Genomic DNA, 12,847 nt, shown 5'->3' with positions numbered 1-12,847 from the left:
AGCTCAGTGACTTTTTTTTTATCATTACTTTGAGATATTCAGATGATAGAGATGCTAGGAGGCCACAGAACTGTTTTGCCTATCTTGTCTATGCATCCATTTGGATTCTGTAAGCTAGGAAAGGGATGTTGAAGATTTTTCTGATGCTGTTTTCTGCTTTGCTTACCTAAGGAGGAGTTGTGTATTTCTCAGGCAGATAGAATCTCTGGGTCCAGATCTGTCTGCAGACTAATAGTATAGTCTGCTGATATTAGGGTAAAATTCTTGTTGAGAAGGAGTTCTGCTTACAGCAAACTCGAGCAAGACATTTCCAGACTCTTCCAAACTTCTATTTATCAATTTTAATATACTGTCTTACAGTTCTCCAGGATAGAAGTAAATGTATATATAATGCTTACACTTTGTATGAAATCTCGTATACTGGACAAACAGCAGGAACTGCCTAAATGCAGGTTTTCTATATAGAGATATTGCAAGTTTAAAATACTAGACTTAAAACAAATGTGAGATGCTTTTCACTGTTCTTCCACAAAGGGGTGCAATAGTTACATGTTAGAGCAAAGACTAGGCAATGTTTAATGATGATGATGAATGAAAAATGATGGTTTAAGCATCTTTCTCTTAAAATCAGCCTTTTTTGTTTTGAACTTATCTATAAAAATTTAGATTTTTTTAAAACTGTTTACAAGAATGAGTTTTTAGAAAGAGTATGTGCAAAATTTTAAAGCACTTCAGGTCATTTGAACTTGTGCTTGGCAGCCCAATCAACTTGATTTGTTTAGTAAAGTGAACCTATTGTGTACTCTCCTGGAAAAATTTTTCACCAAGTTGTTTAAAAATGGTGTCTGTGAATTCTGCTTGATCTAATTGTAATTGCCACATCTTCCAGTTGTATCATTTTGTGAACCAGAGCTCAGTTGCCCTTTTTTAAAGAAGGCAGTTAACTGATGCAACTACTTTCACATAACTTCATTTAACAGAAGCCAACTTAATCTTTCTCTGCACTGATCCGTTTTTATCTTTAGTTTTCCTTTAAAAGTGATGGGCACATGCTAAGAGTTTTTTAAAAATTGCCTAGAAAGGCAACCTATAGATGTCTATATAAATTTGTAATCTATATAAATTTGTAATTTTTATTATATACAGTTGTTTCTGAAATGCCATTACAGTAATTTTTGTTTCTGCTACATTGATTTGACAAGAGGAAATGTGTGCTTTGACTACTGAGTTACATGAATGTTTATTTAGCAAACTAAATAACAGTTGAACTTCTGCTACAGCCTTCCCCTCATCTACTGCATTCATTTGCATTTTTTTATTACCATGGATTGATCTTTTCTTGGGAAGGCTGTGCAGATACCTTTATCCTTGATACCTGTATCCCGTGTCATCTTGATTTGATACTGGCTAATCTATTTTAGGGTTGTTGTGGTTTGGGAAGTGATGGGGTAAGTTAGGTTTCCTAGAGAAGTCGCAGAAAAATACAAGAACATAAGGGGAAAAGCGAGGTGTGGTTTAAAAAACCCACAAGGCTTTAAATTATTACGATTAGTGGCAATAGAACTTATTTTTTAAGAAAAAAAAATTAATCACTTTTTTGGGGAGAAAAAGAGTATTTGATTCAAATTTAATTGCTCCGTTTCAGATGTAATCAGACAAGTTCTTAAAGAATCCAGATAGACAAAACTGTAGTCACCAGAAGCTGCAGTTAAGAGACTAAAATTGTACTCAGTGCTTTGCATGCACATTTCTGAAGTTTGTTGATGTGTTCTTTTTTTGTTTGTTTTTGTTTGGTCTTGGGGTTTTTTTGTTTGCTTTTTGGTTTTGTTTTGTTTTTCCTAAGGAAGTAGTTGAAGCCTATTGTGGTTCAGAACTTAGAAAGAAACCACAAAACTAACTTCACTGTTTGTTTCTAATGGGTTTGCATGAAATCAGTGTGATTTCACAGACAGACATAAAAAACTCCTTAAATATTGAAGGAAGAGAATACTGCAAGAAAAAAAATATTAATGAAGCAGTAAAATAAGGCAATAATACACAGTTAGTTCACTTCCCAGAACAGAAAGACAATTTGTAGTTTTAACTGTAGCATCTGATGGTTCAATTTTTCATTTGAAATTTTCAGAACATGAATAAAAAAATTAGAGCTTATTTGGGTTTAATTGAACTGTAGTTTTAAAAAACATCCTTAATTTTGTTTATTTTATGTGTAACTGTAACATAACAATTTGAGAATCCATCGTTACCATCTTAAAAAAAAATTAAAATGGCAGCTATATTTTGGGAAAGCTTGCATTTTTTTGAATAAAAAGTTACTTTAAATTTATAGTATATGTCTCATTTCAGCTTATGTTTGTTTTGCATCTAAAAGTAAGCATGAAAAGTGGAGATCTCATGTTGAGTAAACCAATAACTGCAACTTTGAACAAGCACAATATTTGGAAAAACTTGAAAACAAAAGAACAAAAAACCCCACCACTTAGAAAATTTCCTTTTTCTGCCTTCCCATTATACTGATCTTCAAGTCATCTTGTGCACTTGCTTTATTGGATAAAGCAAGCTACACCGATGTTTACATCACAAATTTCTATGACTTCTGTGGTTTTTGGAGTTGTATACTGTCAGTTATATGGCATATACTTGGAACCTTTGTGTCTTCTGCTATTAACAGGTAGCAAAACAGAGACCTGTCTTCCTTCTTCATGGAAGCGTAGTACAGCTTGCTCTTGAATGCTTACTTGATCTGTGCGTTCTTGCTTCTATTTCTTCTTTAATCATATATCAAACAAAGCATTAATGATGGGGGGATGGAGTAGCTTTTGCATGAACATAGTGCTTAATTATCTATTCTTTCCTTTTCATCCCCCAAAACAAACATTATAAGGTATCAGCTTGATCTGGGAGTAATAACCTCTGTGTACGTGTGTGTGGGTGTATATCAAAAACCTCTTTGTTCTTTGTATTTTTTTCCTAACTACCGTGTTTTGTAGTAATTTTTATTGTTCAGTATTAATGTTCTGGAAAAGTTTTATGGATACGAGACACTTGTCAGAGACTATGCCTATGACTGGAGTGGAAGAAGAGAGAGGGGCATATGTTATAGATTTTTTTTTTTTTATTTTATTTTTTAAATCCTTTTACAAGGCTTTTTACAGTGCTAATTGAGCAGAGCAGGCTCTTTCAGAGACTTAGTTGCATGGTGGAGCTGAATATCAACATGCTGCTGCTGGCTGGGGGTTTGTCATAGTTCTTCTGGTTATGTGCTGTTCTCCCGTCCAGTGCTGGCTCTTGCATTTTTCTTGGTGCAGATTCAGCACACTGAAATGGCAGAAAACAAAACTAATCTCTCTCCATTTCTACACACCCCATAAAAATGTATATTGGCTTGGGAGAGGTTAGTGAGTTAAGTTGTTTTATTGCTAAGTAGAGGCTTTTTTTTCTTTTTACATTGTTAATCTAATAGGCTGTAGAGCTGCTACAAATAAGAGGGTGGGATCATGTGGTCCATCAGCGGCTGGATTTTTTTAATCGAGAGGCCTGACTGAGAGCTGCTGTAGTTGAACAGAAATGTATGTTTTTACTTTTATTCCTGTTTGTTTTTTTGTTTTTTTTTTGGTTTTTTTTTTAATTCAGTATCAAACACAAATTGATTATTTCCTAGCTGCTGCTGTCAAAGTCTGAAGAAACTCACTGTCTTTGCTTTAAGAGTCCCCCTTTCCACCCACAACCCAGGTTCCTGACATGCACTAGAAATCATTTGGTGAATTCTTGCCATAAAATATTTAGCTGATTTGGTTTGGGGATTATAGTTTTGTGATTGCAATTTTGCTAGTCTTAATTTTGAATATGTATCATGTTTTTCTAGATCAGATTCTATGAAGTAGTCCATTCCTTAAGAAAAGAGCTAAGTGATCTACAGATGAAAAAGGAGAGCCTAACAGAAGAACTAAGTGGATACAAATCCCAATTGAAGTGTCTGACAGAGGTCTGTGCACCTTAATTATCTCAAATAAGAAACTGTAAATACATGTTTACTGCAAAGAAACCCATTCTTCATATAATTATTCACGTACAAGATATAAAAGCTTTTTTGGTGTATGAAAAGTACTGGGGGGATGAGGGTGCAGGAAGGGAGGGTAAGGGGAAACATGCTGTATACATTTTTGTATAACAGCTAATTTTACTTTACGGCAACCCTGCAAGATTTGTTCATGAGACCATTCAGAATAGACTCTTACCAGCTCTGTTGTGCTTTCTGAGGGAAGGTTGAAGGCAGGGAAGCGGAGACAGGAGTTCCACCCAGCAGTAGTTGAAGACACAATGGTGGTTCAGTGTATAGTTTTTGAGATGGTTATGTCTTGGTAGTAATTTGCTTCACATTTTATTTTAATAATATTAAAATGCATTCTTTAATAGTTCTTTGGAGTTGCATCTTCTCTGTCATGCTTTTCAACTTCTTATATTTTAATTTTCCTATATCTTTCTATACTAAAGAAAAAGGTAATTTGATATCAGATAATGTATAAACACAGAAGCAGAGAAACAAATTATCTAAATATATTTAAGTTTCATTTTCAAAGAGTAAAGGAATTGAAACAATATAAGGAGAATGTTGTTTTTAAGGTATTTATAAACATTTATAATGTTCTTACCATGTATATAGCTAGGATGATTTATGTTTTAGCATAGTTCTGTGTAAATCTGGGGTTGTGATAAGACAGTTTCAGTTGCACAGAGTATATTTATCCAAGTCATGGCTGCAGACACTTAAATACCACTGTTATTTTACTACTTCTGAATTTATTCTTCAGTTACCACCTTTTTTTTTCCTCTCAAAATTTACTTCTGGAGGAATCAAGTGTAAAGAGATATTAATTATACAGGATTATCTTGTGAAATTCAAGTTATTTTCATTTCTCCTTTTGATTGAATAAGTAGTCAATAACATTTGCACATATGTGTCCTTCAGTATTATTTTGTGTCATCATCTGTGGTCATAATTGAGATTAAATTGATCCTGCTAACTTTGATTTATGTGAACATTTTCCTTCATTGTACTTTAATGTGGTCCAATTTAATAAAATTCTACAGGAGGATTTCAGCCTTCTGAGGTTTGACTGACATCTGTGTTAATTTTTACTGCAGCAATTTAACAGGATAGTAGATAACAATAATTAAAGTTGTGCTAGAAACAATTTTCTTGGTTCATTACCCTTCTTTGAGAGAGAAACGTCTAATTTTGTTCTTTTTTTTATACCACATGGTGGCAGTATCCACCTTTCCCACTGATTTATTTTCAAGATTTGAAGTTGACTGTGCTTTCCTTTTGATGCTGATGAGAAAGCACGAGAATGTTGCCTGTGTTGAACTGAGGTGGTTCTTTGAATGGTTATCCTCTGTTTGCATAATCATGCATAAAATGAGAGACAATTAGTGAGAATTAATACCTCATTAAAAAAAATCAGGGAAGACATCCAGATATTGAAATATCACAAGGAAAAAAAGGCTTACACTTGTTAATAAAAATTATTCCTTAGGATTCTCAGGTTTCAGATAAGATCACTTACTACAGTTCTTCCATATTGTCAGAAAAAATCCCAGAACCCACAAACCCAAGTCTTGAACATATCTGTTATGCATAGAGATGATATGCTTTGGATATTTAATGAAATGTCGCCTCATATGAGATGCTTTATGTATTATATTTGACCTAGTGATGTGATGAGCGTGACTGTAACAAGATACCTCAGGCCATTTCAGATAATAAGGCAAGAGGAGCATCGTCAATACATGAGGGTACTTTAGAATCTCTAATGGACTTAGTACACTAAAGCTGACAAACCTGTGCATCTCTTGCAGTTTTCAAATAAGTGTATTCAAGGTGCGCAAGTTTTTTCTAATGGTTGCAATATTTCTATTTTCTACATGGTTCATCAACAAAGTGTATATTCAGAGTTTAAAACTTTTTTAGGAAACTAATACAGACATTTGAAATACAGTCATCACTGAAGTTAATACAGTTTCTTTTCTCTGTGAGAATAAACCACTTCCCACAATATGCATTCCTTTTTTTCTAATATTGCAGATAATTAAGGTTCTTCCTAAGGAGTTTCAACTTTTTTTTTTTTCCTATTTGTGGAATATGGAATGGAACTAAAATACATGCTTAGTCCAAATCTTTCTGTTAACTATTAATGACTTGAGGGAGGAGGATTTTGCTGGTTTTTCTGGTTGTTCATGGCTGACATACTAGGTTTGAGCAAGCTATATACATGGAGACGTTTACCTAGGAATAAAATAATGAGAAATACTACAGAATTAGGTATAAACTCATAGGAAAGTCTATCTAGCAAACAAAGAATTTAGAAAGTTTAAAGGAAAATCCAAACTTACATAATATGTTAAGCCAAATATAGGAAAATTTAAGTGTGAAATTAAATCATCAAATAAGACAACCATTCCCTAACATCAGCTTCATTCATTTGTGACTAGATGGCTGCAGTCCTTTAATTCGGTCAAAGGAAATGAGCTCTAATTGTACTGATTCTTGCTTTGGAGTGTGAATGTGAGACAGATTGGTTATTTTGTTTTCTTTGCCCATAAGCCTTTATGTACTGTTTTGTGAGAAAGCAAAGCAGCATAGTTATGTTCTCTGAACACTATCACGATAAGCCAATATGGCTCAGTATCAGTTATGTAAAGTTAGGCCTTCAGACTCACTAAATCTTTTGTCGTTACATGCTGTCCTATTTTTTGTTTGTTTATTGGGGGAGCTGAGGGGGAACCCACTAAACAGAAAACTAAACAAAGCTCATTGTTGGCACAACAGAACTGGCCTGGTGCAGGAGTGAGTGCTGTGACCTGCTATTGTGGCCTCTCAGCCAACTGAGTTCATGAGCATCCAGCTGTATCAGCTCAGAAGTTTGGTTCTGTAAAAATGGAGTTGTAGCCTTCTAGAAACTCATTTCCTAAGCCTTGACAAATCCACATTTTCTTTATCTCTAGGCAATTAGTTAATTCATTTGTATTAGAAAAACTTCTATTTCTGACGTTAGGGCAGAAAAGATGTCTTTTGAATGTTTGTCACCTGTATTTGTAGTCTAGGTATATGAATACATATGTTGTTTGCTCAGAACGGGCAGAAGTGTGTATCAGCCTCCTCTTTTAATTCTTAGTATGCTGAGGAGTAAGACCACTAAAACTCTTTGACTTTGTAACAAGTTCTCTTGTTGACTGTCTTGCCGTTCTGAGTTAGCACTTAATAAAAGCCTGCTGAAGCTGTAATGCAGACCTGGTAGGGATGGAAGCTGTTTCTGATGACTGGTAGCAGAGAACAGTGTGTGAAGCTTGATTTCTAACACTGAAACATAATCTGATGAACAAAGATAGCGTCAAAAGATCTTTGTCACCAATTTCTGGTTTTAAAATTGTCAGTATAAGTGGTTCTGCAGTACTAACCACTAAGTCAATGGATCTCTGTACTCAATTGCTGCGTCTGTGATTTAGACCAGTGCAGTTCCTCTGATTCTAGGTGCAGCAGCAGCAGACTGGAAGGAGGCAGTGGAACTGGTAAAAGTGATGTTCTTTTATGGCAGTTCTGAGTGATCTGCTAACAAATGTACAGTACAGACTCATTTCAGTCCTTCTTTTACAGTGCTCTGTACTTCAAGTACAAATAATGTTGGCACCGTCAACTTTGGAGGTACAGAGAAGAAAGTCCAGATATAGTGGTGTATTACCAGGAGCTTCCCAGAAACAAAACTAGCTTCTGATGTATGTGTTCCCATGCTAAATATCAGTGTACTATTTTCAGAGTTGTTTGCTTCCAAAGTGGTTAGAACGTTCCCTCAGACAGATGTGATTTACTACTTGTGTGTTTCTCTCAAGCTGGGAGAGTCTGAGAGGGAAATTCTGCTTTTCTTCGTAGCTCTAGAAGATTAAGTATTGCTTTTTTTCTTCTGGCTATGAGTTTCTTGGCAATGTTTTCCTGGAATTCGGTCTTGGTGCAGTTTTATCAGGGCTTCCTTTCTTTAGTTATTTTTTTCTGTAAAGTTGCCTTTGGGACTTAGAAACGAATTTATAGTATGAGATTTATCTAAAAGCTATGGTTAGCCTAAAGACAAAGCTGGATGTATGTAGGACAAAGATCTCTTCTAAGACCTCATCTCTGAATTGGGATTAGTAGCTGTCAGGTTTTGCTAGACATACCTAACAATTTTCTCTGTGATAATGTTTCCCAGCTGGAGGAAGAACATTTCTATAGTCTTCAAAGAATGAATCTATTGCACTCAAAGGATCAGTTGGCACTAGATGTGTCTGAATGCTGTAAAATTGAGGCTGCTCTTGCTACTCCAGAATGACTGTGTTCCCCAAGATTTCTTCTGAAGTTTGCACATCTGTAATTAAAGACTGCACTCTAGAATCCTTCTCCAGCCCCCTGACACAAATTCTTTCAAGTAGTGCTTTGATTACTTGGTCTTTATGTCTCTCTCTAGAAAGGACAGATGAGGACTCAGTCTTAGGTGAGATATGTGCCTTCTTTCCTTCATTATTTTTAATATTAATCTTGTTCGGGAAAAAAGCTGCGAAGAAAAATAGTCTACCAGTAACTTTTAGCTTGGTACAGTAGTTTAACATTTCCAAGACTCTGAGAAAACTTACGTATCTATGAAAGTTTCCTTTACTATCTGATGTCTTTCTACCACTTTTGATATAGACCTATGGCTTATATAGGGTGCTAGTTATTGTTTAGAACTACCAAATGGCTTAATCCTAGTCTCTGACGCAATTGTCTCAAGAATCCTTTTCATCTGAGAATATTTCACTGAAGATTCTAGTCAGCTCAGATCCAGAGAGAAACAGGTTTTTATTCCCTTACTTTCTTTTCCAATAGAAACACTTATGCCAAAGCTTCTCTTTCTTACTTCTTCTTACCTTCCTTGCAGAGCTTCCTTATGTTGAAAGTAGCTCAGCATTTTTATTTATAATTTTTAGTGGCAGATTGTGCCCCATCTACAGTCCTTGACAGATTTCCAATTTCCTATCAACATGCTAGCAGAGATCTCTTATTCAACCAATTATTGATAACTTCTTGCTGACATTTGGGAAGTTATATTAAAATAAATAATGTATTTTTGAATGCAAATCTCTTTACAAAGAGACTGAAGCAAAACATCATCTTGACTAAGTAGCAGCAACTCATCCAAGTTACTTGAGGGAACTGGTTTCCACATCACAGTAGTATAGTAACTTTACATTTGCCTATGGCCAATAGGTACCTTAGCATATGAACAGAAAGTGCTGGCTTCTGTAAGTGATCCTTCAAAGATGTTCTTTGTTCTTTTTAAAAGCAGGATCACTTTCACCCACAGGCTTATCTGTAGACTGTGTGAAGAAGTCATGCTACTTCTGCTTGATTGGATGATTAATCTTTTCCCTGCATTTCTGTTGTTTATTTTCTTACCCCTAAAGGCTTTTAGAGAGATCAAATAATCCCTACCATGCATTATGTGTCACTGACTTTGTTCAAAAAGTATGTCACCCAGTTTTTGCACTTGACATTTAGATATTATAGGTCGATATAATTTAGAAATAATAGGTATTCATTTCCATGACTGCAATAAGCTGCCATTCATTCCAAATGGAGGATAGCAGTGAAGCTTAATATCATAAGAGTGGGGTCTCTCATTAGATCTTTAGTTTCTCTGGCAGTTTGGGTTTTAAATGGTGCAGATCAGGCAAGTTCAGAATCTTCTTGCTTGAAACATCCATCTGTTGACAGTGTTTGTAAACCAAATGGAAGTGCTCGTTGGTAGGGACTGATTCACATGCTCTGTAGAAAGCACCTGTATTGTTTAATACTGGGTCTCTCAGACAGCTCTGTTAACAATTTCTGTAGGCACACAGGACAGCTTTGTTTTAACCACCCCATCTGCCTGAGTTGCTACTCTCTGCAGTAGCAAAAATTAGTAAGACGCTGAAGAAAACCCATGCATTGTTGGCAGGATCATCACAATCACATCCTATGTGAGGAAGTACTGTTTGTCCTCTAATTTTTTTAAAAGTTTGTGGGCTTACTTAAGTTTATTTTTATTTATTGGTGTTATATCCAGACCTCATTCATGTCCTTCAAAGGACTCTGGATCTTGATCCTTTTAAAAGCCCTCAGGACAAAGCTGTTCATCAAGACTTCCAAGCTATCTCTTGAAGATAAATTGAAAGATAAAGCTATTCCATTCCAGAGATCTTCAAGTCATTTCAGGGTATATGGACATTGTTATAGACTAAATTCACTTCTTCACATTCAAAGCAAGGCTTATTCTTCCTAAGCACAGGCAGCTTGATTGTATGTCTTTAAGATATGTTGCTATAAAAATCCAGAAATTTGTGTATCTGCTACCTGGAGATATGCATACCGTGTAGGGTTTTTTGTGAGTTACCCTATAGACTGTTTCTTAGCTTGCCTTGTCACATTTCTTCCTGTGATTAAAATACAACTTTGACATCTAAAAGATTAAGTGGTTGGAAAACAGTGACCTATGCAGTAGAGTTAGTATTTCTTCAAGAATTATAATAAATCTTTAAAAAACAAACAAAATCAAACAAACCACTTTTAATTATCTGTTTAACAGCTTGATACTTTAGGCATGTGCTAGTATCACTTTTCAAAAGTAGAATTTAACTTCCCTTCCCTGGAGTTATCCTATTGTTACATGACATTAACATGACATTAACAACCGGTTTGTTAATAAAATTCAAAGCCTAGTTTAGGTCTCAGGTATAAGAAGGAGCTAATTTTGTAGATACTTAACAGTTCTCTTAATTGTTGCTGTAGAGCTGTTCACGACCAATTTGTCCAGAGGTTAACCAATTTGATTTTCTACTTTTGATAGCTGTCTTCTGGCTCCTAAGTATGTAATACTGTAAGAGCTTCAATAGCCCACTCTGTGAAGGGTGTATGAATTCCAGCATAGTATTAGCAGCAGAATGGCAAAGGATATCCACAAAGGAATTGTATCCAAACTTAATCTCAATTTGCACTTAAAAGTTAAGTGCCCTTACCACCATTTCCTACTGCAAGATGAGTTATATTTGCACTGAGTAAGGAGGTACTTGCACCTGTATGTTGCATATTTGAAACTCTAGCTAACTTGTAGGCAGTGCCTTTAAAAACATCTGATAGAGGCTTTACCATTATGATAAATGATGGCATGTTAATTGTTTTAAGACAGAAGTGCCCTATAGTGTAAATGTGCTTAATGTATATCCATTAATGAGGGTAAACATAAAATAATCCATATATACCAGTATGTTAAGATTAATAACTATCGTGTCTTTAGATCATGTGTTCTTGATGATATGCCATTCAAAATGCTCACGAAAACTTTCTCAGTGTTGTGATTTTGTGATTGTGGTCTAATGTGATTTCACTGAAAATGACAATGACTAGATTTTTGAAATATAAACCAAAACGTTCTTATGAACAGAGTAGTTACAGTATGCTTAGTAGCTCAGGGAGGTTTTCTATAGTGTCTTACAAGTGTTTTAAGTGTTTTTTCAAGAAGGCATTCTGTCAGTCTTTCAGTTATGGTGCTTGTGAATTTGATCTGAGTATTCTTTGTACCTTTCCATCCCTATCCTAGAGTATTATCCTTGTGTTCATTCCTCATAGGAAGCTGTATTTAGGACTCAACCACTACATTTATGCTGTTGTCTTGAACTTTTCTTGTCTATTAAAGGCTAACTAGACACAATTACTTCCTCTCTTATAACTCTGTAAAGCATAACTTTCCATTTATTTTGAAAAATTATGCACTCATACGGTGTCCTTCACTGCAAAATAAATTTAATTTGCAGTGGCTAAATGGTTAGTTCTGTAATCACATCTTAAGGCAGTTATTTGATTTTGTATTCGCTTTCAATGAATAATATTGTGATGTCCATTCAGTGTAACAAGATGGAGTTGTTGTTTATCAAGCATCCATTATTAGGCTTGCCATGTATCAACCATAGCAGAAAAAAAATAAACAGAACTCAGCAGTATGCTGAGAAGCAGAATATACAAAAAAATATCTAGATTCCCAGTGAATATTCTCAAATTTTTAGCAAGCAACTCTTTTTGCTGTGTATCAATTTTCCCTAGTATAGGTGGATGAGCATTATTTTTTGTTGTTTTTGTGGAGAAATTACTAAGTAGTACAGCATTTAGGACAAGCAAGTAAGCTAAGTTTGTGAAAATAAAACCTACTTTGTAGAAGAATCTGAGAAACTTTGTGTGTTCTCTTGCTGTGGTCCCCTTTTCCTAGTTCCCATAGTAGTTTCTCAAAGTATATGAGGATGAAAAATAAAAGAAAATGGAAATTAATACTGATAGACCTTTTCTGATAAACACCTTTTTGTTTTTTGTTGTTGTGGTTTTTTGTTTGGTGGTGGTGGTTGTTGTTGTTGTTTTTTAATACATCAACCAAAGCTTTGGATGATACGTTTCAGCAGACGTGAGTTACCAGATACAATTTGGGCTGCATTTTCTTATATAATGACAGAAGTTTCCAAACTTTCTGAATGACCAATCCTCTTTCTCTTTTTCAAATGGACCAGCAAGTATCTTCACAATGGAACTTGTTTGAAAATATGGTGTGACTTTTGTGCTCCTACTATGGGTTTGTAGACCACTGGCTGTATAGATGAGTGTTACTGGTCTTGGAAGTTGTGCTAACGGACAAATGCATTAGGAAAAATAAGTGCATTAACCAGCTATTTAGAATAAGATCAAAATAAGTTGAATATAAGTATAGCTGATTACTTCATGATGTGTGCCAGATTTCAGGCACTCAGACAAATGAAAATA

General features: G+C 35.0%; 1 protein-coding gene across 1 annotated transcript in view; it reads left to right on the top strand.

Moving 5' to 3' along the window:
* PIBF1 (progesterone immunomodulatory binding factor 1) overlaps nucleotides 1-12,847 on the top strand; it is a gene marked incomplete at its 3' end in the record, with an annotated part of 116,816 nt that overhangs the window by 6,786 nt on the left and 97,183 nt on the right. The window contains exon 5 of the mRNA XM_080356229.1: nucleotides 3,866-3,985. Coding sequence (XP_080212355.1) covers nucleotides 3,866-3,985 — 120 coding nt within the window. The remainder of the gene's footprint in view (nucleotides 1-3,865; nucleotides 3,986-12,847) is intronic.

The sequence above is a fragment of the Nesoenas mayeri genome (genome assembly GCF_963082525.1).
Source record: "Nesoenas mayeri genome assembly, chromosome: 1".
Taxonomy (NCBI): domain Eukaryota; kingdom Metazoa; phylum Chordata; class Aves; order Columbiformes; family Columbidae; genus Nesoenas; species Nesoenas mayeri.
The sequence above is the reverse complement of the archived record's forward strand: the minus strand, read 5'-3'. Positions and strand labels throughout refer to the sequence as shown.